A 26,210-nucleotide genomic window follows, 5' to 3' on the forward strand; every position below is an offset into this window, starting at 1 on the left:
TGGAATTGTTTAATATGTATCATTTTCGTGCCACCAGCTCACTAGGAAGATGGTTTATTTTTTTTTATTTTGCTAGTGATTTTAATTTGTAATGATTAGATGATCCTAAAGCTTTCCTCTCCTTAGCAGGGAGATTATTTGTTGATTGTTTCATTCACTTAGTAGGTAAGCTGTAGATGTGTTTTTTTTTTGTTTTTTTTAGTAATTTGCTGTTATAATCTGTTGTTAAAATTAGTGGAGAAGTAATTATCTTATCGGCACATGAAACATTATCGTTCTTCTCCTAGTGCCCCCTCTTTGTGTACATTACTATTATTTTTAATATGTACGTTTTATTTAATAAATCTCCTTTTATTTTCACACCAGATTAATGTTCCTGTTTTGGACTCCGCAGTTTTGTGAATCTCCCAATATCTGGTCTATGAGCCAGTGATTGCTCCACCTGTGAACATGCAGGGATACCCTGCTCCGGCTTTATAGCAACATATTCTGACACGATGATCTGTTTGGTCCGTTACCGATACAATAAGCTGAACGCTTTTTCCATATAACAAATCCGGCAGCAATCACTCCAAGAACGATAATGACACCAATCACTATCGAGGGGATTGGGTTTGACTTCGGCTCTGAATGATAGAGGAAAAAATGGACATATTAGAGGTAGAATCTTCGAACACCAGATCTAAGAGGTGTTAAAAGGAGAAAATTAGTAAAGTAAATATTGCAACAAGGTCACCAAATTGAAACATTTGATAAATTGCTAATCAGGTAGACTTTAGAGGGAGTCAGGGAGATATTATATATTGAAAAGGGGAAGCTTTGAAAATCAGGTCTAAGAACATCTATTTTTTTTTTTTTATATATAGTAAATGATATTATAGCAAGGTCACTAAATCAAAACATTTGAGATAACCCCTAGGCAATAATTCATTACCTGTAAAGACAAAGGTTAGTGCACAACTAACCATAAGGAGCAGAATAGAAGACTATATCCATCAACTGACCATTAGGAGCAGGACAGGGGACTATACCCATCAACTGACCATAAGGAGCAGGACAGGGGACTACACCCATCAACTGACCATAAGGAGCAGGACAGGGGACTATACCAATCAACTGACCATAAGGAGCAAGACAGAGAACTATATCCAACAACTGACCATAAGGAGCAGGACAGGGGACTATCTAAGTTATTCACTCAAGTCTGAATGGCTTCTCACCTAATGGGGTAAAAATTATAGTGGGTAGAGAACAAAGTCACAAAAATGTGACCATGAAGGTTACTCATCTTAATCCTACAACAGCAGATAACCTGGTACCAAACCTGAAACCCTGAACCAAAAACCTAGTGGGCAAAGGAAAGATTGAACAGCTAACAATAGATGAAAATTACCTTTATTAAAACTGAAACAGAAAATACAAAGAATCAACAGAGATAAAGAATCCCCCCTCCCCCCCCCCCCTTCAATACACTGTGTGATACAAAGTGACAGCTTTTCTGTAACCTGGGGCAAGTTCTATCTCACATCCCTCTGTGTGATAACAACCTCATATCGAGAGACTCAGTGTGATAGTAGGGCTTTAAAACCCCTGTGGGAGGATGGAAACAGTCTGATATGCAAATGGACCAGGTTCTTTTTGTAATGGCACAAGATGAGCTATAACTAGCTTGCAGAGGCGGCTCTAGACTTTTTGAGGCCTTAGGCGAAAATCAAATATGAGGCCCCCCCCCCCGCGCGCCACGCGCGCTAAAAAGAAAAAATAAGCAGCCGATATTAACCCCTTAAGGACACATGACGTGTGTGACACGTCATTATTCCATTTTATTCCAGAAGTTTGGTCCTTAAGGGGTTAAAATTAACTGTATAAATTATATATTTTAAGGCAAACATTAATAAACCTCATAATCTTACTATTCACAAACTTATTTTTGTTATTAAATTATTCTACAAAATACCTATACACAAACATTGGTATACACAAAAAAGGTTTGTGGCTGACTACTTAGTTATTCTTGTTGATGTCTCCTAAAACTGAAATAAAGTTGAAATAAAGTTCAACAGTGTATTAAAAGAACACTACAGTATCAGGAGCACAAATGTGTATTCCTGACCCTATCGTGTTTAACTATTTAGCCCCCACCCCCCCCAATGTAGTAAAAAAACGTACCTAATTTCTAGAGCTGCACAAGTCCGCCAGCGCCGGATCCGCCCAATTGGCTAACATAATCTAAACTGATGATCTCAGTCAATCACAATGCTTTCCCATAGTAAAGCATCGGATTGGCTGAGATCTTCAATTTTGATGTCAGTCAAGGAGTCAATACTATACTATAATACTATACTGTGATTATAACATATTACATATTATCATAATATTATTGTTAATATTAACATATTAACAATTAATATAGGGACACTCCAGGCACCCAGACCACTTCTGCTCATTGGAGTGGTCTGGGTGCCAACTCCCACTACTCTTAACCCTGCAAGCGTAATTATTGCAGTTTTTATAAACTGCAATAATTACCTTGCAGGGTTAGCTCCACCTCTAGTGGCTGTCTACTAGACAGCCACTAGAGGTCACTTCCTCCTTCATAGCACAGATTATCTGTGCTAGAGCGTCGCTGGACATCCTCACGCTGTGTGAGGACCTCCAGCGTCGCTCATTTCCTCATAGGAAAGCATTGAAAATCTTTTTCAATGCTTTCCTATGGGGAGCGCTAATGCCGCGCATGCGCATTAGGTCTCCTCGGCCGGTGGGCGGGATTAGTCTCGCCCACCGGCCGACGGAGACAGTAGGAGGAGCGGCGCGGAGGAGGAGACAGCGACGAGGGACATCGTCACTGCCTCAGGTAAGTGACTGAAGGGGTTTTCACCCCTTCAGTAACCGGGTATTGGGGGGTGGGAGGGAGAGGGTAACTCCAGTGCCAGGAAAACCGATTGTTTTCCTGGCACTGGATTTTTCCTTTAATGATAATAATTAATATAATAATTAGGATAATATATAATTATAGTAAATAATATAATTATTATATTATTAATAATATTTAATATTGTTAAGTAATATTGTCATGATATACCACCATTATTCTGTGGAAAGATGGGGGGTACAGCTCTCCTGCTTTTTTTCTCTCTTCTGCTCTGCTCTCCTTCCCTTTTCTTTATTTTCTTTTGCTCTCCTTCCCTTCCCCTTTAATTTATTTTAATTTGCTCTCCTTCCCCTCCCCTTTCATTTATTTTCTTTTGCTCTCCTTCCCTTCCCCTTTAATTTGTTTTCTTTTGCTCTCCTTCCCCTCCCCTTTCATTTATTTTCTTTTGCTCTCCTTCCCTTCCCCTTTAATTTATTTCCTTTGTCTCTCCTTCCCTTCCCCTCCCCTTTAATTTATTTTATTTTGCTCTCCTTTAATTGATTTTACTTAGCTCTCCTTCCCCTCCCCTGTAATTTATTTTCGTTTGTCTCTCCTTCCCCTCCCCTTTAATTTATTTTGCTCTCCTTCCCCTCCCCTTTAATTTATTTTGCTCTCCTTCCCTTCCCCTCCCCTCCCCTCCCCTTTAATTTATTTTATTTTGCTCTCCTTCCATTCCCCTTTAATTTATTTCCTTTGTCTCTCCTTCCCCTCCCCTCCCCTTTAATTTATTTTATTTTGCTCTCCTTCCCCTCCCCTTTAATTTATTTTATTTTGCTCTCCTTTAATTGATTTTACTTTGCTCTCCTTCCCCTCCCCTTTAATTTATTTCCTTTGTCTCTCCTTCCCCTCCCCTTTAATTTATTTTATTTTGCTCTCCTTTAATTGATTTTACTTTGCTCTCCTTCCCCTCCCCTGTAATTTATTTTCTTTGTCTCTCCTTCCCCTCCCCTCCCCTTTAATTTTATTTTGCTCTCCTTCCCCTCCCCTTTAATTTATTTTATTTTGCTCTCCTTTAATTGATTTTACTTTGCTCTCCTTCCCCTCCCCTGTAATTTATTTTCTTTGTCTCTCCTTCCTCTCCCCTTTAATTTATTTTATTTTGCTCTCCTTCCCCTCCCCTTTAATTTATTTTCCTTTGCACTCCTTCCCTTCTCTTTAATGTATTTTCCTTTGCTCTCCTTACCTTTTTCTCTCTTCTCCTCTGCTCTCCTGAGTCCTTCCGTTTTCTCCGTTTTCTCTCTTCTCCTCTGCTCTCTTTTCTTCAGTAGCAGCTACTCTTCTCTCTTCTTCTTGGTACCGCAGGCGGGGGAATGCAGGGAGGGGTTACGTCATGACGTCGTCGCGCCGTGACGTCATCGGCATCGCGGATTGGCCGATTACCAGGAAGTGTGCAGGAGGAGGGGAGGGGACTCACTCCTGCACGGGGAAACCCATTTGAGAGGGTTTCATCTTTTAATAGTGCCGGCGCCGCGGCAATCTTGATGTGGCCGCCGACCGGCATTAAAGTATTGAATTTTTTTTTTTTTTACTGGGAAAGAAAGCCCTGAAGCGGCTCTCTAATTACACGGTTTAGGCGGCCGCGAGGCCCCTTCTAGCGCGAGGCCTTAGGCGGCCGCCTAAACCACCTAATTAGAGAGCCGCCTCTGCTAGCTTGAGATCTGAGCGGGGACCCACTGAAGGGCAGGCTAATTGAGCTGTTGTCCGTTCTCAGTATTCTCATGCACCCTGTTTTTTGCTCTCCCTAAAACCTCTGTGGGAGGGAGAAAAAGATCCTAATAGTAGGTGAATAGACACAGATAGAGCTTTACTATATGTACTAACCTAACACTTCACCTACATTACTTGCAGTGTGGATTCTTTGTATTTTTGTGTTTTAATTTCAATAAAGGTAATTTTCATCTATTTTTTACTTCTCCTTTACCCATTTGCCCAACTCTGGTGTGATTGGCTTTCTGCCTTCAATTAAAGAACTGAAGTAGTCATAGTGCTTGGGGCATCCCTTTAAACATTAAAATCTCACCATTTTTGTGTAATTAACATTTTGTGTTTATTATTTAACACAATGTTAAATGACTATACTGACTCAAAAATTCCACTCTTACTGACACATTATTATTTCCCAGTTATAGTGGACACTTACCCCACTCAACAATAAGTGTTTTGTCCAAGCTGATGTGGTCGATGTGGCAGGTATAATCACCTGTGCCCTCTGGCAGTACTTCCACGGTGACTGTGATCTGGTAAGTGCCATCAGTATTGGGAAGAACCTGTTTGGCTTCATCCGAGGGAACCTCAATGCCATCTTTCTTCCAATTCACATCCACGTCCCGGGGGTAAAACCCGTACACCTGGCAGAGAAGCTTTGTGGTTCCGTCTGCTTTCTGATCTGAAACCTTCACCTCTGGGGGAACTGAGATTAGAGAAGAAAAGATATAAATAATTGATAGATTGATAATATTCAAAAAGTGGAGCGCTGATTGATTTTCTTAAAGAGGAGGGTATATATAATAGGGAACGTAACAACCTATTAAGTTAATTATATACTAATAGAAAAAAAGAGTATACCCTTTACCTCTAAAAATGATTCTAATTCAGAAAAAGACAAATAAAAAGTCAGTGGAATTACTCATGTAATAAATGCAACAGACTAAATAATAAAGTCCAATAATGGTCTGTGCAAGTCCCTTTGTTCCGGGTGTTTTCTTTGATGGTGTCACTCCATGATCAAATAGATATAAAAATGCAAAGAAAAGAAGGGTTAATTAGTGGTTTACTATTTCACTCCAAAAAGGAATCCTTGTGTTTTTAAAAAATAGACTGACTTTATTAGAATCTTAGCTAAAAGCTAGTGTCAATATATAAAAAGTTCCAAAAACTTTTATAGCGGACTCTGAGTATAAAAAATCAGAGTCCGCTATAAAAGCGGCAATTACCTGAAAGTCCGCATCCATTGATAAAGCCGTCGGAACGGAGAAACGCGTTTGGAGGGACACAACTCACATCACAGAAAGCCAGTGCCTGGGGAGCATTCACCTTTACCGTAACCACCAAACTAACATCTGAACTGCTGAATTCGGGACGCCGAGAACAGCATAAGGTCTGCACCCAGTACTTTCTGAATTAATTTGTTGGCATATCATAACAAAGCCTTATTATTATTCATTTAAAGATATCTGGAGTTTGTTTTAATTCCATTTTAATCTACTGTGGAACTTTTTATATATTGACACTTAGCTTTTAGCTAAGATTCTAATAAAGTCAGTCTATTTTTTAAAAACACAAGGATTGCTTTTTGGAGTGAAATAGTAAACCACTAATTTACCTTTTTTCTTTGCATTTTTATATCTATTTGATCATGGAGTGACACCATCAAAGAAAACACCCGGAACAAAGGGACTTGCACAGACCATTATTGGACTTTATTATTTAGTCTGTTGCATTTATTACATGAGTAATTCCATTGACATTTTATTTGTGTTTTTCTGAATTAGAATCATTTTTAGAGGTAAAGGGTATACTCTTTTTTTCTATAAGTGATAGATTGAAGTTAGTTATTCACCTTACAGAAGTGTGGATACTGACAATGTAACATCTGAGACCACTGTCCAAAAGAGTGCAGTTCTAGGAACAGCTACTATGCAGAACCCTCAAACCCCCAGGTTAAGGAGGGTGAGAAAATCTATTTTTAAAAATGTGTTATATAATATAGCATAACAAAAAGAAACCTGCCTTCCACCTTACTGGCTAACCACCTAGTTGCTTTCCACTGCTGTCCTATAAAACTGGAGGAGAGGTGGCTTAGGGATGCTCACAGCACTCGGCAACACTGGCACGGATTCCCCCACCCCTTCTTTCCACTTCTATTCTCTCCACCTCCTTTTTTTTTACTCCTCTCTCCATCCCCACCCGCTCCTTCTTACCACCACCCTTATTTCCTGACCATTTACTGGGCAGCTGCCCAGACCGATGCTCAGACTGCCTTTGAAACGAACAACTGACATAGCGATCCCCACATATGACACACATAAACTAGGATACCACGGCCTCCCATGGTGGGGAGACCCCCGCAGGATAAGGTTGCTAGAGCCACGTGGGAACACAGCCACCTAGACTTGGGAGTCACAACCTCCCCTGTCCGCCGAAATGGTCATATTGCACTGCACTCACAAATGTTAAATGCAATCTCAACGTGAGCCCACATAGTATGCCAAGCCAGTGGTTGGTGTATATCATTGGGAACGCACACTACTAGACATCTCCCCTGTATGTAGAAATAATATGGAAATATGCTCACGAATGTTAAATGCATCCTAAATGGGAGATCACATTATATCCCTCAACCCATCCACCCTCTCTAACTACCGTCCCATATCCCTGCTCCCTTTTTCCTCAAAGCTTCTGGAAAGACTTGTCTTTACCCGTGTGTCTCATTTCCTCAATTCCAACTCTCTCCTTGACCCCCTTCAATCTGGCTTCCGCCCTCTCCACTCTACAGAGACTGCCCTTATCAAAGTCACTAACGACCTAATCGCAGCTAAATCCAAAGGCCACTACTCCATACTAATTCTTCTTGACCTCTCAGCGGCCTTTGACACCGTTGATCATGCTCTCCTTCTTCAAACTCTTCAATCGTTTGGTATCTGTGACTCTGTCCTCTCGTGGTTTTCCTCTTATCTCTCCCAACGCTCATTCAGTGTCTCCTTTTCTAATGATACCTCCTCCCCTCGCCCTGTCTCGGTTGGAGTCCCCCAAGGCTCCGTCCTTGGTCCCCTTCTATTTTCTCTTTATACTGCCTCTCTTGGCAAACTTATTACCTCTTTTGGATTCCACTACCACCTGTACGCTGATGACACCCAGCTATATCTCTCCTCCCCGGACCTCTCCCCTGCCGTCCTGCAACGTGCCACTGCTTGCCTTTCTTCCATCTCTGGAATCCTTTCTCCCGCTTTCTGAAACTCAATCTCTCAAAAACTGAGCTCCTTGTCTTTCCTCCTCCTAATACTGATCCTCCTCTTTCGCTCTCCCTTCAAGTATGTGGTACCAACATCAGTCCATCCGTGCAAGCGCGCTGTCTTGGCGTCATACTTGACTCTGGTCTCACCTTTGAGCCTCACATCCAGCATGTTGCCAAATCCTGTAGATTCCATCTTAAAAACATAGCCCGCATCCACCCCTTTCTTGCACCAGATACTACCAAGGAGCTTGTCCATGCTCTAGTAATTTCCCACATGGATTACTGTAACCCTCTCCTGATTGGTCTTCCCAAAAGCCGTACTGCACCCCTACAGTCCGTAATGAACGCTGCTGCTAGACTGATTTTCCTCTCTAGTCGTTTCTCTCACACCTCACCCCTCTGCCAGTCCTTACATTGGCTTCCTGTATGCTATAGGAGTCAATTCAAGGTACTAACTCACACCTATAAAGCACTGAACAACTCTAGCCCCTCTTATATCTCCTCACAGATCCATAGGTATGTCCCTTCTCGGTCTCTCCGCTCTGCCCGTGACCACCTCCTGTCCGTTGTCTGCACTCGTACGGCCAACTCGCGCTTGCAGGACTTCTCGCGGGCGGCTCCCTTCCTATGGAATAGCCTGCCTACCGCCATCAGACTCTCCCCTAGTCTTGCATCTTTTAAGAAGTGCCTTAAAACCCATCTCTTTAGGAAAGCTTATGGCCTCCAAGACTAACCAATACCTCACATACCTGTCTCTTGCCCTCTCCTAAAGGGCAGTCCACCTTATTTGACTGCAAATTCCTGTCCTAATGTGTTTTACACCCCACCTCCTATAGAATGTAAGCTCGATCGAGCAGGGTCCTCTTCAACCTATTGTTCCTGTAAGTTTATTTGTAATTGTCCTATTTATAGTTAAATCCCCTCTCATAATATTGTAAAGCGCTACGGAATCTGTTGGCGCTATATAAATTGCAATAATAAATAAATAAATAAATAAATATGCCGAATGAGCAGTTTTAATGTATGTTTGAGAACACAAACACCTAGACAGGGGCGCAACAACCTAGTCTACCTGCCGAAACTGTAATTGTACATAATACTTGCGAATGTGACCTAAACGTGTGATCTAACTGAATGCAGAAGATGTAAATGCAAATTTTACTACCTTTTGTACTACAATTCTAAAAAACAAAACAAGATTGTACAAAAAAAAAACTGTATTGAAAAATTGGCGCACTTGCAAGTAATAGATTACTTAAAGAATAATGTGACCACAAAAAATAAAATAGTATTGTGTGCGTTAATGTGAGCTATGTATGTGTGCAAGGGAAATGAATATAAGTTACAAATTAACACTGTGGCAAAACTATTAGAATACAAAGATTGTAAAGAAGTGACAAAACAGCACAGACAAAATGAAAAAAGTAAATCAATGAGGGAGACGAGTCTAATACAGTGAAAAACAAACAAGACGTGCAAGTGAAATAACTAAAAGGAGGATGAAGAGGAGGAGTGCCTATAGTTTGAAGAATAAGAAGGAAAGAAGAAAGACAAGAGGGAACCGTTATAGGATGAGAAAAGGGAAAGAGATCTAGAAAAAAAATTAGAATAAAAAAGTGTTGAATCAAATAGGAGTGAAGTAGAAATATCAATTATTTTGGTAATAAAAACCAATCAGTCAAAAGAGAATTCTCATTAGTCCTCTTAGAGCGACGGTGTCAATTTGGCTTGAATGCCTTCTCTTCTCAAGGGTTGTACGTGAGCAATGTCAATAAATTTAAAGGCATACATACACCTATTAAAGATGTGGCAATTGATGGAGTGGACACTGGTGCAGCAATGTATAACCTTTGCTTTGCTAGCTCTATGTGTTGCTCTGTGTGGCGAAACCAACTTCGCCACTGTGAACTGGAGAAGCCTGGTTGCTAGCCTCCTGCCCTGCGACTATGGCCCCGGGACATATTGCACTGTAAAAACTATATTTGGGCATGTAATAGTTTATATTACTGCTACTGGGCCTTTAAGGGCCATCCGTAGACCTATTGGGACTTTTGGGATACTGTACCTTTAAGACTGTGGAGCATATTACAGTAATACTGCCTTTGGTCCTTTAATATCATGTATGCATTTATGTGTTCAGTTAACCTGGGTTAAATGTATGCAGCATTCATCTGATTGTTCGGTAGAATCACTCCATTCAGTATATTGAGTGAAACTACCGAACCACCAGACCACCCAGGAATAAGTGTGCCTCCAATTACCGTTTGCAACAATGTTGCAAACGGGTAATTGGCAATCAGTGTAATATATTCTTTGTCCTCTGGGTGGCCGCCATTCGGGAAACAAACACGTGGCCAGGGCCGGCCTTAGGGGTGTGCGAGCTGTGCGGCCGCACGGCGCCCCCTGCTCCATGGCGCCCTGTGCAGCCGCACAGCTCGCACACCGGCCGGGTTTAAAAAAAAAAATAAATTTTTTTAAAATTTGCAGCGGGGGCGGAGCTTACCGTGCGGCGGGGGCGGAGCTAAAAGCGCCGGAAAACTGCTGCAGGGGAAGCAGGAAGGAGTCCCTGCTTCCCCACCAGTCACCAGGAGCTGCACTGCCTCCACAGGTAACTGTGATTGTCAGGTGAGTGTGACTCTCTGCCTGTGTGTATTACTGTCTGTGTGTGTGTGTGTGTGTGTGTGTGTGTATGACTGTCTGCCTCTGTGTGTGTATTACTGTCTGTGTGTGTGTGTGTGTATGACTGTCTGCCTCTGTGTGTCTGTGTGTGTGTGTATGACTGTCTGCCTCTGTGTGTGTATTACTGTCTGTGTGTGTGTGTGTATGACTGTCTGCCTCTGTGTGTCTGTGTGTGTGTGTATGACTGTCTGCCTCTGTGTGTCTGTGTATGACTGTCTGCCTGTGTGTGTCTGTGTGTATGACTGTCTGCCTGCATAGGCGTGCGCACGGGGTGTGCCTGGGCACACCCTAATCCCCGCAGCACGCCTATGTATTCAGACCGGCAGGGGAGATCTCAGGATCTCCGCTGTCGGCTCATGCAGAGCCGGCGCTATCCGAGCGCCGGCTCTGCTCTCAGCCTTCCTCCCCACCGACCCACAGGCAGGGAGGGAGGCAGGAGAGGACCGGCGGAGCTCTTGCCAGCAGCTCCGCCGGGTTCCTCTCGCGAGATTTGAGCATTGCCGCAGCAACGCTCAAATCTCGCGAGAGTGAACTCTAGCCCCGCAGGGTAGAGTTCACTCTCCACTGGACCACCAGGGATGGCGGTAGCATGGTCCCCCCTCCCTACATAAGGTAACAAGGGAGGGGGGATATTAAATAAACGGCACCTCACCTCACCTCCACTGGACCACCAGGGAAGGCAGCAGGAACAAGAATCCCCCCTCCCTACATAAGGTAAGAAGGGAGGGGGGATATTGAGTCATGTACCCCCACCTCCACCCCCCACAATCACCCACACACATACAGCACACACACCCACACACACAGCACCTACACACATACAGCACCCTCACACAGCACACACACACATACAGCACCTTCACACATACATACAGCACCTACACACATACAGCACACACATACACAGCACACACACACACACACACACACGACCTACACACATACAGCACACACACATACAGCACCCACACACACATACAGCACCCACACACACATACAGCACCCACACACATACAGCACCCACACACATACAGCACCCTCACACAGCGCAAACACACACATACAGCACCCACACACACAGCACCTACACACATACAGCACCCTCACACAGCGCACACACACACATACAGCACCTACACACATACAGCACACACACACAGCACCTACACACACATATAGCACCCACACACACACAGCACACATACAGCACACACACAGCACCCACACCCACATACAGCACCCACACACATAGCGCCCTTACACACACACACACACACACACACACAGCAGTGTGTGTGTGTGTGTGTATAAATAAATATATATATATATATATACACACATACATATACACGCGGCGTGTGTTTGTGCTTTAGGCTGCACACCCTAATGCAATAGGCTGCGCAAGCCTATGTCTGCCTGTGTGTGTCTGTGTGTATGACTGTCTGCGTGTGTGTATGACTGTCTGCCTCTGTGTGTGTCTGTGTGTATGACTGTGTGTGTGTCTGTGTGTATTACTGTCTGCCTCTGTGTGTGTCTGTGTGTATTACTGTCTGTATGACTGACTGCCTCTGTGTGTGTCTGTGTGTATTACTGTCTGTGTCTGTGTGTATGACTGACTGTCTGCCTGTGTGTGTGTGTGTGAGACTGTCTGCCTTTGTGTGTCTGTGTGTGTGTGTGTATGACTGTCTGCCTGTGTGTGTGTGTATGGCCGTCTGACTCTGTGTGTGTCACATACAACCAATACACGCATATCACACACTGTTAATACACCCATTACAAATATCACACATAGCATACATATCACACACAGTCATCACACCTACTATCACATACACAGACAACACAAACATTACAGCATACATGGATGACGGGGGTGGGGGGGCGCTGTGAAGATTTTTCGCACAGGGCGTCTAAATGCCTAAGGCCGGCCCTGCACGTGGCGGCGGCCATCTTAAACTCCCGAACAGCGGTGTTTTGCCGTCGAGTGTCTGGAACTAAAATCGGACACTCGACTAGGCAAACACCGCTGAGACCTCCATACTTCCAGAAATTCGTATAGAAACTACCGAATGGCCCGCCGTTCGGTAGAAAGAACCCCACAAACAAGGGAATTCATTCAAACCCTCTCCAGGCTCTATAACACAGGCAATTCGCCTGTTTTCATTCCCTTGTCTGTGACCGACCGCAGGGCCAAAATGCATGGAACTGTTTTCGGATACTTTACCCATGCGGTCGGTCAAATCTTTGGAACCCTATATCTCCCGAACCGTTTATCCGAATGAACTGATTTTTGGATATGTTGTCCCCCTGAATAAGGGCTATCCAGCGATGCTGGATTTAAAGGTGTACATCCAGAACTTGGTTAAAAATGTGTACTGTATAATTGGGTTTACTGTTATCTGAGGGGAGGGGATGTGTGGGCTGAACCATGTATGTGATTGGTTATTTTATGCCTCCCCCTGGGTGTGGCCTGTAAGTGTACAAGTGTAATAAAAGCCAGGCTGGATGAGCCAGTCCAGTGTTCCTGCTTAACCCTCAAAGTGAAGTGTCGTCTCATTATTGGGGGAGGATTTATTGTATGCTGTTCCAGTTTGACTGCTAGGATTGAAAACCTATTCGTATGGTTCCTATTCAACTGTCTACAGCATTCAGAGGCTTGAGAGCATTCATATGCTTCTCAGATTCGGTGATTGTGTTGTCTGCCAGAGTGCTTGGAGTCCTCAGGAAGCGCTAGGAGCATCCATTAACGGAGGTACCCGGTCGGGGTGCCAGGCGATCCGTTACACTCTGTCTACTGCTGTAAATGTAAATCCAGTAACCGGCCCATTGACGCTGTGAGTCAGTGCTATATGTGCAAGCAGTGGATGGGGGAAGAGACAGCAATGTGCCTGTCTTTTTATTGGACCTCCATGATCATATATCAATTTTGGGCATTTCTGAAGTTTACGCTGAGGCGGACCCATGTTGGCATGCTCAGTATCTGAATTTCGCCTCCAGACAGCCATCAATCATTACTAATCAGCGAGTCTGTGAAACTACAGAACTGTAATTGTTAAAGAGACAGATACAACATAGTTTATTCTTACACAGATATCCCTTTAAGGTAAAATGTAGCCTCATACAAAAATAAAAATGTCAGAAGCCTAAACATTTTTCATCTTTATTATAGGCATTATCTGGCAAGTGGTAAGGAGAAACCATGATTGTGTAACTTAGTATCTATGTGTGTGGCTGGACAATCCTAATCCCTAAGCATACTATTAGCCAACTGATGGCTACAACAACAAAAGATCCTGAGAGTCAACAGCACAGATTCCTCTCTCTAAACAGTTATGGGTCTATTTACTAAAGGCCAAATAGCCCCATACTGAGTGGGGCAAAACTATCCAGTAGAATACAGGACCATTCGGGCTGCAAACTCCAGACACTGTTCACACTATTTAATAAAGCCTGGTTTTGCGGTATTCGAAGGGGGGAGGGAGCGATGACGTGACGTGCACGTGGTGACGTCGCGCGGACGAGGGGAGCAGAGGAAGAGGAAGTGGCAATGGAAGCTGTCTGATGCTGTGTTCTATCGTAGCTGCTGGTGACTGGCGGGAGTTTTTGAGGAGTGAGAAGGGGGGAGACGGAGTAACACGGTGCGACACGGCGCAACACGGCGGGAGGTGATGTGGAATGAGACGGAATAAGATGAAGGGAGACGCAGTAACACGGAACGAAGTTTGAGCGAGGGCCCCCCTCTCCCAGCTCCTAGTTCCCGCCTTGGAAGCTGGAAAAGGTACAGCAAGGACATAGTACGCTGTATACTAAATGTTTGAGGTGCTGCACGATAAGACACCAGCAAATGAATTTAGAACGAATATCAATCCAATACGAAGAACGCACTAATAACTCGGGAGCGAGTTAGTACCTAGCGTTAACCTTTAAACCTGTGTCTAAACGCTCTAAAATTCCCTCCCTACTGACATTTTATTTATTTTTTTTCTGTTCACTCCTCTACGAACTCTGCTTGTTTTACCTTTTACTGTGAATTGTGAATGTGGACACTGGAAAACGATTGACGATTTAAGGTTATGGAAGCCTGAGAAGCTCCTCAAAGCTTGTTAAAGAAACTAATATCACTCAGAGAACGCTTAAGTGAAGTATTGGGTTTTTTTTTTCTTTTTTGTTTTTTTTTTTTGAGGGACGTACAAATTATTATACCTAAAACCTATACCTAAAACTTCTACCATTTGAGTGAGAGGGTTTACAACCCATATATATACACATCTGTCCTTCTCAAAACGTTCCATCTAAAATTGAACGCAAAATTGAGGGTACTTTGTCTATTTTATAATTATTATTATTTATTTTTTTCTTATACGCGCCAAAGGGGAAAAAAAAAGATGGCGGCAAAAAAAGGTGAGAGTAAAACAAATACTAGGAAGGACAGAGATAAAAAAAAGCTGAATTCAGATCTGAATCTAAAGCTGAACTAAAATCTGATAAACGCTTGTCAAATTACTTTCTCTCACAAGAGAAAGAAAGGAGATTAAGCCAAGTGGGCTCCGTTAAGCCTTGTGAAGAAGACATGGCGAACTCAAGTCTTGTGGATATAAGCGGTCTAAATTTAAACTGCATTTCTCCTCCAACTGATCTTCTTAATATTGATAGAGACACTCTGAATAACTGCTTCGATTCCCAAATGGAAAAGATAAAAGGTGAGATGCACCTTATCACTATAACTTTCAAAGAAGAAATAAAGAAATTGAATATAAAGATCACCTCCATTGAAGAGAAGTTGGAATGCTCGGTGCTTAAAAATAATATGATGGAAGATAAGATAAACTCCATGGAGCAGAAAATAAATCTTTTGGAAACAAAATTGGTGGACTGGGAAGACAGGTCTCGGAGGAAAAATATCAGGATCAGAGGAATCCCGGAGAACATTTCGAATCAAATGCTGACTACCTATTTGATCGAATTTCTAAACTTTTTAGACATCCAGCTGCAGAATATTCCAATTATTTTTGAGAATGTACATAGACTGCCAAAACCAAGAAGTTTACCAGCACATATCCCAAGAGAAGTTATAGCAAGTTTTCATTCTCTTTCCTTGAAGACTAAATTTAATCTAGCCCTAAGGATGAAACCCCTAAAGGACTCAAAATTTGAAGATCTAAAATGTTTTAATGATTTATCCTTGGCCACAAGAAGTGCAAGGAAGAAATTCTTAACTTGCACAGAAAAGCTTAGAGAAAACAACATAGGCTATACGTGGTTATTCCCTATAGGGCTAAAGTTCTATCATAAAGATAATTTGGAAGTCTTTAAGGAGGTGGATAAGCTCCATCAATGGTTATTACTAAACAATTTGATTTGATTATCAGATTAAGCATTCAACTGATGGAGGGTGTATCTAAGTTTTTTTTTTTTTTCTAATTAGAGTTAGGATAAGGTTCCTTTTTTGAAGTATGTTTAGATAAACTTTAAAGTGGTTTCTAGATAATTACACTTCGGGTGAACACGAATTATCACGGGTTAAACGTAAGGCTAGGACAATGACCCTTTTTGAAGTATGGTTAGATAATATATTAAAGTGGGTTTAAGCTCAATTACACTTTGGATGAATATAATAACGAGATTGAGACAAAGGAATTTTATATAGCATATTTCCAATTAATATAATGATTACATTTGATAATATAGTATTGGTAAAATTTTACTAGATAATAACGGTTATTTCACGTTACTGTGCACATTGTGATTAATATACACTTATTACATATAGCAACAAGTTCAATTTAATTAATGTGGGACAGGCACTGTTAAGCAAGGTTACTGAGTTCGTCAAGAAGACACATTTGATAAATGATTAAGGGAAGATTGTCGTTAATTTTATTATAACGGTTTAAATTAAGGACAAGATTGCACATTCTTTTCTTTTTTTTTTTTGCCTCTTCGATTAATATGGGATACTCCCAATATGTTGTTTGCTGATAGATTCCAGATAGTTCATAAATGAAGCTTTCGGGTTGAAAATTATGTATATTCTTCTTTCTGCTCCCTCCAACCGCTATGCGGTTGAGTTTAATTGATCTGCACCTTGGTAGGTAACGGTCAATATTGGGTAAAGGATGGCTCCTATGGAAGGAAGGGCAGGGAGTCATTGGGGATTTAATGTATTTTGTACATGTTTGTTGTTTAGTTATGTTTTGGTCATATTTGGTCTTTCTCATCATGATGGTTCCACGGGAGATTGTCTAAATTTTAAACTGGTATTTCAATGATAAAAGTATTAACATTAAATCTCAGGGGTCTAAATTCACCACAAAAGCGTAATATCCTCTTAAAATTTCTGAAAGATGAGTCTATTTCCATTTGTGGGCTGCAAGAAACACATTGGGAACTGAGAGGCAAATCACGATTAAACTTTAAAGATTACCCGTTTATTTTCTCCTCCTCCTTATATGATAAAAAAAAAAAGAGGAGTTGCCACCCTTATTTCTTCTAGAGTAGATTTCAAATTTATTCACCAAATACAGGACCTAGAAGGCAGGTATCATATATTAATCTGTGAAATGAACAATAAGGTATACACGATTGTTAACCTTTATGCACCAAATCAAGCCCCAATAAGGTTAATCCGGAAATTGCTGGATAAAGTTGATAGAATTAGTCAGGGTATGGTAATCTATCTGGGGGACTTTAACTGTATTCCTAATCCAGAATTAGATAGGAGAAGTTTAATTAGGGATCATTATAATAAACAGCTAAAAATTTCAGCAAAATCCTTTAGTAATTTGTTAAAGAATAGGGGCCTTTTGGATCTCTGGCGCATTCTTCATCCTATGGAACATGATTTTACGTGTTTCTCACATGCACATCAGGTATACTCTAGAATTGACTTGATAGTCTCAGACCCAAGCATCTCAAAAATGCTGAAAAAAGTCTTTATTAAAAACATTTCCTGGTCAGATCACAATGCGTTAATAATGATTTTAGATGATGGTTTGAAGGATAATAGATCTAATTGGAGATTGAACGATCGTCTTTTAAATATTCCGGACTATCTAAGCCAAATTAAGTCAACTACTGATTTATTTTTTGAAGAAAATACTAAAGATGATCTACCTTTATCTATTATTTGCTGCGCTTATAAATGTACAATTCGAGGACACCTCATTAAGTTGGGGTCTCTAGAAAAAAAAAGAATTCTAATAATCTTGCGCACCTCTATATAGAATTAGATAAACTAGAATATATAAATAAGAACAACCCCTCCATGGATATTATTAAAAAACTGTCGACTATTAAGGATAATATCAATGATTTACTGATTCAGAAAGCAAATTTTTCATTAGAAAAACTACGAAGATCATGGTACTATAAGGGTAATAGAGCGGACAAATTACTCTCGAATAGGCTGAAGAAGGATTCTATCAAGATGAGGGTAACCAAGATTATCCAAGAGGATAAGGTTCTCTTAGATCCATCAAAAATAGGCCAAGCTTTCCAATCATTTTATACCAAATTATATAATCTCCCGGATAGACAATCCCCAGTTAATCTTACAGAATATTTAGAGAATCTAAAATTGCCTAAAATATCGATTTTCCAATTGCAAAAACTGAATGAACCTATTAATTTAGAAGAGGTTAACCAAGCCATAGATAAATTAAAAACTTCTAAGACCCCAGGCCCGGATGGCTTTAGTAATAAATTCTATAGATCTATGAAGGAAAATTTAGTAAATACTTTAACGGATATTTTTAATGAGTTTATGGTAAAGGGCAAGATCCCGCCGGAGATGCTAAAGGCTAATATAATTCCTATTCTTAAACATCAAAAATCATCAGAGTTAATAACTAACTATAGACCTATCTCGTTGCTGAATGAAGATCTAAAACTTTATTCATCAATAATGGCAAGTAGATTAAATACGATTATGATGGATATAATCCATAGGGATCAAGTGGGTTTTATTTCTAAACGTTCTTCGGTATACAATGTTAGACGTTTGATAGATGTAGTGGATTGGGCTCAGTCGAGGAAATGTCCCCTCCTGATCCTGTCTCTAGACGCAGAGAAAGCGTTTGACAGGGCCAGGTGGGATTTCCTCTACGCGGTCCTACAAGCCTTTGGTCTTTTAGGGAACATAAGGAATGCAATAATGGCCTTATATTCAACTCCCTTTGCAAAAGTCATGGGGGCTGGATTCAGCTCAGATTTTTTTCCGTTGAAAAACGGGACAAGACAGGGCTGTCCGCTTTCACCACTTCTCTATCTAATGACAATAGAATCTTTAGCATTATCAATAAGGAAAAATTAAGCAATAAAAGGCCTTAGTCTTAAAAACGATTGTATTAAATTAACAATGTACGCTGACGACGTCGTATTAACTTTAGCAGATCCTTTAAACTCTTCAATAGCTCTTTTTAATTGTTTAGATGAATACTCATTACACTCAGGTTATAAACTTAATGTTAATAAGTCTACTGCTTTAGCAGTGAATATTCCTCAGGATTTGAGGGCTAGTCTTAGACAAAGATTTGAATTTAATTGGGCAGATTTATCCTTTAATTATTTGGGAATTGAAATCTCAAATGACGTTAATAGAATTATGGAATTAAACTTTTTACCTCTTCTTAAGTCTACTGCAAAGAAATTGAAAAAATTTAAAAATGTAGAGATCTCATGGTGGGGCCGCATTAATGTAATCAAGTCCTACATCATCCCAAAATGGGTTTATCTTTTCAGAATGGTGGCTTTACCGTGCCCAGACAGTTGGTTAAGTTTAGCTCAATCTCTTTTTAATAAATTTATTTGGTTACATAAGCCACCAAGAATATGCCTAAGCCGCTTATCTTTAAAAGTGAAAATGGGGGGTCTGGGGTCCCTATTCTAAGGGACTATCAAAAAGCCGCGACTTTTACACACGCGGCCATCACTCAATTAAATGATAGTAAGAATGAGATCTGGTACAAACTAGAACAAGATCTTACTCCCACTGAGGGATCTTTGTTGGATTTGTCTCTGCTCTTTTGGCCTTTAAAATCAAGGATCGATCATAATCCAAACCCCATATCATTTAGTATTATTTTGAATAATATTCTAAGAGAGTGGGAAAAAACTAAAAATTCCCTAGGTCTTTATAATAAGCTAATTCCCCTCCTTCCCTTAGGGAATATATCACACTATATGCTCAACTTCAATCCAAAAAGCTGGATTGAGAAGGGGATATATAAATTTCAAGATTTAATGGATAGTAATGGGCGGATGGATTTTCAGACTTTAAAACAATTATATAAAATAGATAATAAGGAGATCTTTAGTTACCTTAGGTTAAAAGGTTTTTGCAATCAATATGTTATCACAGAAAATTCTGATCGATTGAAAGATTTAGGAAATATTCTTAACAGAGATTCTCCTAAAAAATTATTATCTATGGGATTAAGCTTAATGCAAAAAGATCTGGATAAACCTTTGGAAGCTATAATAAATTCCTGGCAAAAATACCTGGATATTCAGATTACTTGTAAACAATGGAGAGAAGCTTTAAACTTGGTCTATAAATATATTCATTGTCTTAATCTGGTAGAATGCCAATTTAAAATTGTAAACAGATGGTATATGGTACCTAGCAAAATTAAGAAGTTTAATACCTCAAGCGATTCCATATGTTGGAGATGTAATTTGGTCTGTGGTAATTATTTACATATATGGTGGGATTGTGGTTATATACAGAAGTTTTGGAAAATGATCCTGGCTAAGATAAAACATATCACCACAATTGAATTATCCCCTGTACCACAATTGTGTCTTCTACAATTAGATATCCGCCAGGTTAGTTACAATTCACTTCCGCTTATTCTACATATACTTCTAGCGGCCAAATTATCTATCGCAAGGTATTGGAAAATGGCGTTAGTACCATCCTGGTCGATAGTTAAAGAACAAATTAAATATCAATTAAAAATGGAAGCTGGGTTAAATAGAAAATATCAAGAGCGCTATAACTCCTGGCTTGTGCGCTAGATGCTTGTTGGTGATCTATAGATAATCTTCTGAAATACTTTGGGTCCATGATTGAGACTATTTCTATTAAGTGTGACCTTATATGACCAATTGGTGTTTTGTTTTTGTTTTGTTTTTTTGTATGTTTTTGTCTGTGGGGTTGTCTACAGTGGGAATTTTAGATAAATTTGCAGATGTGTTCAGAACAAACACTGTTATTTCATCTACATATATGTAAAAGGAACTCAATTGTTATGTTTGGCTCACTGTTTTCTATGTGATGTTTTTACTATTCTTTTGAATAATGTTTACCTTGTAAAAAAAAGAAAAAAAAGGGAAAAAAGGAGTTGATATCTCCGAATAAAGATTATAAATTATAAAAAAAAAAAAAAAAAAGCAATTCTGACTCCGAACTAAATGAATTGTGTCAACAAAAAGAGAATCGATTTTCCTGCAAATTCTCTCTGCACTAGAGATACAGCAACCCCAATTATCGTTTTGACCTCCGAATTTTTAATTTAAAGGTCAAAAAAGACAAAATGGAAATGTTTTCTCAGTTATTTATGCTTTGAGCTTCGTAACTCTAACTCTCGGAAATCTCACTTTAGTATACCCCTGTTAAGGTAGAAATGCACATTTCTTTATCCTGTAGTTGGGTGCCTACAGCGTAGCTCCCTGTCAGTCCTTGTTATAAGCTCTGCTCTTTGTACCTGACAGCATAGAGAAAGCATACAGAGAAGAGGGGAAATTAATCAATGCGGGATATATTTCAAAGTGTTCTGAACAGTGACAGTTAAACTTTGTCAATTATTTTGATGTTTATTAAAGTGTTCAACAGTTTTGTCACCGTAAATTCAGACAGTTTTCATGTGAATATCTTTTTCAGAAGATCACCCAGTTTAGACAGAAAAAAGAGAAATGATTGGTTGTGTTGCTGAAAAAAAATAGCATATGTTAAAACACGGCAGGTAGAAGACAAACTCAGCAAGAAGTGAGAAAAAAAGGACTGCTTTCATAAACCGCATCAGGTATTTCCTGAAAATTAGACACTGTACACTTCTACATCTAATGGAATGTTTTCCTCTCTATTTGCAATGCTAACCTTTCCAGAACTGTATTTTAATACAAATGTACTACATTCGTAATATAGCTTTAAAAGAAAACAGAGCATCTCATGTGAAAAAACATTACATTATAAGTGATTTTTCAATAATTTATTCAATGGTGTAAATTCTATAGAACTGAGTGTTCCACTTTAAAGAAACACTGTAGACACCATAACAACTTCACCTTACTGAAATTGTTATAGTGCGTATAGTCCTGTTCCCCAAAACCCTTTATTTTAATAATTAGAAGACTTGTAAGAGCGCCATCAAGGCACGTCTCCAAGCTCTCTGGGTATAGGAGCCGGACTGTAACTCCATGATGTCACGTCAGCTACGCTTCAAACTCTTTTTTCATTGGCCTTCATGTTGAAATTCATGACAATTCTCACTTTAGTGGTAAACCTTCTCAGTTTTGTCAGTCAGAATTAATTTGCAAATAAATTAGTTTAAATTTTGCTGGTAGCCAAAATGTGGCCATTATATCTATCTAAATTCGGAGACCAACTATAGGCGACATGCTAAGCGCCTTCTTCCATACTCACACCTACCTCTACTGTCCAGCTCCTCCTCATCATATCCCGCACCCACCACTCCTGTCCAGTTACGCCTTCCAGCATATCTTGCACCCACATCTCCGGTCCAGATCTTCTTTCCCACATACCCTCATACCCTGCACCCATGTTTCTTGGATAGCTTCTCCCGAACCACCATACTATGCACCCACCTTTCACATTTAGCTCCTCCCGCACCCCACAATCACCTCTCCTGTCTAGCTCATCCTTGCCATTCTCAAGGTGTTTCTTCAGCCATTCAATGCAGGTGGTCTCCAGGTAGTACTTGTCTCTCTCCCCCTGTCTCTCCTCCAGGCTGTTCCATTTCTGTGTGGTGATCAGAGCCTGGTCTGCAATTGGATAATAAACCCAGCGCTCGGTATCCAGAGCCATGAAATCTTTCCCGTCAAATGCGTCCTGCATATATCCCCTGATACTGCCATCATCTCTCAGCTCACAGCCGAACATCCACTGGACAGAGTGATAACCTTCAAACAGCACAAACACTGAGTGTGAGTGACAGACACTGAGTATGAGTTTTACCGTGAGTGTGAGTGACAGACACTGAGTATGAGTTTTACCATGAGTGAGAGTGACAGACACTGAGTGTGAGTGATACCAGGAGTGAGAGACACTGAGTGTGAGTGATACCGGTAGAGAGAGTGACAGACACTGAGTGTGAGTGATACTGGGAGGGAAAGTGACAGACACTGAGTGTGAGTGGCAGACACTGAGTGTGAGTGATACCGGGAGGGTGAGTGACAGACACTGAGTGTGTGTGGCAGACACTGAGTGTGAGTGATACCGGGAGGGTGAGTGACAGACACTAAATGTGAGTGATAGTGGGAGTGAGAGTGGCAGACACTGAGTGTGAGTGATACTGAGAGTGAGAGTGACAGACACTGAGTGTGAGGGATATCTTGTGAGGAACACACAGTACTGTGTGCCAGTGTATATTTATACACTGTTGTAGTGGGACCTGGGTGACCTGGCTGGTTACTCTTCTTTAGTAATAATAGGTCAGACCCATTTCACCAGTAACTGGACAACTCACAGTTCGAGGGTACAACCTTTGACAATATTTATTTGGGTACTCAGCATTTTATGCACAGACCCCCACAGGGTGTCTCCATCAAACACAACACAATCCCAGGCAGGAGGGGGCTGGCTGACAGATAACCATCTTCCGCTCTGGGAGATACTAACAAGATACAGGGACACACATAAATACACATTACAAACAGGGTGGTGAACTTTGGGGCTTGGCACCCTGGGACGGGAAGGGGGTACATGGTTAAAACCTATATTGATAAATAGCCCTGGGTCCCACCGGAGATCCCTGCAAATCACCAGAGATACAGAGCCCGAGATATCAGCATCCAAAGTCTGGGGCTCGAGGCTCTGTACATCCCCGAAATTAGTTCCAGGGAGTTGCTTGGTTTAGTCCAGCGAATTCAAACTTTGCGCCTAAACCAAGCAACAGTAAATCGGCTGAATGGGCGCAAACTGAATCGCGCCAACCAGCACTCGGGAGAGGAAGGAGTTTCACCGCCCAATCCGACGAAAGGGAGCGACATGTGACAATGCCATTTGGTGTTCAAGAAGGAGAGGGGTTTTGTGGCCCAATCAGAAGAAAGGGTGTGGCACCCAAATGCACCAATCCGCTGAAAGGCGCAAAACCAATTAACGCCAATCAGCACCTAGGCGCGAGAAGGGCTTAGCCACCCTATCAGATGAAAGGGCCTGAAACTCCTTTTGAATAGGCGCTCCTGCTCTGATTGGTCGCCGGCGCCCTGCAGCGACCAATCAGCGCTCACTCGTGCCAACCAACCAGGAGACTGGCGCAAACCCAGTTTGAATGGGCGCTCCTTCTCTCATTGGTCAGCATGGACTTTCACGAGGCCAGCGGGCCTGCAGCTGTGAGACTGACTCACAGCTCCAGCGATTCGCGTCCCTCTCTCCGGTGGATACACCCACTCAGGTATCCGCCGGAGAGAGCGTTCACCTGGGCAGCTACGAGCCTAGCCTTGTAGGTCCTATGTTTAAGTGTAAAGAGTGATTATAGAACCGTTAGGAGCAGATAGGACAATCACCGACACAGGCATCGAAGACAGTGCGTGCAGGTTGGTTCAGGAGACTAATGCTCCCCCTGGTGGGCATCCGGTGATACGAACCGGTGGCCATCCAGGGGAAGCACGCACCGCTTGTTCCTTTGCGGTCTGCGGTTTTCACACCTCGTTAGTGAGGTGTGAACATTCTAACTAAACATTCTAAAGAGAGTATCGGGGTGGTCCAGTGCACGGGGTTCCGTGCGCCAGACCGCCCCTGTGTGGTTAAAAGGTATTTTGCAGGATATAAGGTCAAAATTAAAGAAAGTGGAAAATTACAAAGGGGGAACACACATTCTAGGAGGGCACATGCACACATAGAAAAAGGGCAATTCACAGTTAGGCAGCGGTCCCGCCACAACTGTGTGTCTCACCTCCTGTCTGGTTGAAGCGTTGCATTAATGTCTTTACATTGTGTTTGAATGCAGCCTCTGAGTTTTTGCAGATCTGTGTATTTCTCTCCCAGTATTCAGCTCCCACTTTCTTCATCCACTGAGTCACAGGAACAGCACGGCCGGTATCACTGCTGTAATAATCAATCTGTATCCCATCCAGATATCCAGCTGTAGAAAACTCCGGCACCCCATGTCCTGGAGCTGAGACTGTTGTGTGATAATACTGGAGAGAGTGACCTGACACAGACAGACATGTCAGAGAAAGGGTGACCTGAGACAGACAGACTAGTCAGAGACGGCCCTGGCCACACCCCCACACATGCCACTAAAATTGAAGTGCTTCTTTTTGTCCATTTTAAAAGTTGTTTGGTGTGTGTCGGGGTGAGCGTGATCTCAGACAAACAGACAGACACAACTCAGAAAGAGAATGGCATAAACAGATATCGTGGAGACTGTTTGCAAGTGTGGCTTTCACTTTACCCATACAGCCAATAAACCAATCACACAGTCTATAGATCAGTCACACACTCTGTAGATCAATCATACAGTCTGTAGATCAGTCTTACAGTCTATAAATCAATAACAGTCTGTAGATCAATCACACAGACTATATTTTATTCAGTCTATAGATAATACAGCCTATATATTATTCAGTCTATATATTATACCGTCTATATATATATATATATCATTCAGTCTATATATTACACAGTCTATATATTACACAGTCTATATATCATTAAGTATATACATTACACAGTCTATCTATTATACAGTCTATATATTATTCAGTCAATATATTATTCAGTCTATATATCATTCAGTCTATATATCATTCAGTCTATATATCATTCAGTCCATACATTACACAGTCTCTATATATTACACAGTCTATTATACAGTCTATATATTATTCAGTCTATATATTATACCGTCTATATATATATCATTCAGTCTATATATTACACAGTCTATATATTACACAGTCTATATATCATTAAGTATATACATTACACAGTCTATTATACAGTCTATATATAATTCAGTCATTATATTAGTCAGTCTATATATTACACAGTCTATATATTATACAGCCTATATTTTATTCAGTCTATAGATAATACAGCCTATATATTATTCAGTCTATATATTATACCGTCTATATATATATCATTCAGTCTATACATTACACAGTCTATATATTACACAGTCTATATATTATAAAGCCTATATTTTATTCAGTCTATAGATAATACAGCCTATATATTATTCAGTCTATATATTATACCGTCTATATATATATCATTCAGTCTATATATTACACAGTCTATATATTATACAGTCTATATATTATTCAGTCTATATATCATTCAGTCTATATATTATTCAGTCTATACTCACTGCAATACACCCCAGAGACCCCAGCAATGAGCAGTAGGAGGAGTGGAGCCTTCATAGTGTAACTGAGTTCTAATGACTCTGAGCTGCTACATACTCTCAGCCTGAAATG

The 26,210-nt window shown here is 40.9% G+C and overlaps 1 protein-coding gene across 1 annotated transcript; it reads right to left on the bottom strand.

Annotated features, from left to right (window-relative positions):
- Nucleotides 1-474: 474 nt before the first annotated feature.
- Nucleotides 475-26,210, bottom strand: LOC134573605 (class I histocompatibility antigen, F10 alpha chain-like). The gene is made up of 5 exons (XM_063433390.1): nt 26,102-26,210; nt 24,680-24,937; nt 22,407-22,685; nt 5,052-5,321; nt 475-626 (listed from the first exon to the last, which is right to left on the bottom strand). Exons 1-5 carry the CDS (start codon nt 26,154-26,156, stop codon nt 475-477), a joined length of 1,014 nt encoding a protein of 337 aa, XP_063289460.1. The 5' UTR covers nt 26,157-26,210.

The sequence above is a fragment of the Pelobates fuscus genome, chromosome 9 (assembly GCF_036172605.1).
Source record: "Pelobates fuscus isolate aPelFus1 chromosome 9, aPelFus1.pri, whole genome shotgun sequence".
Lineage (NCBI taxonomy): Eukaryota > Metazoa > Chordata > Amphibia > Anura > Pelobatidae > Pelobates > Pelobates fuscus.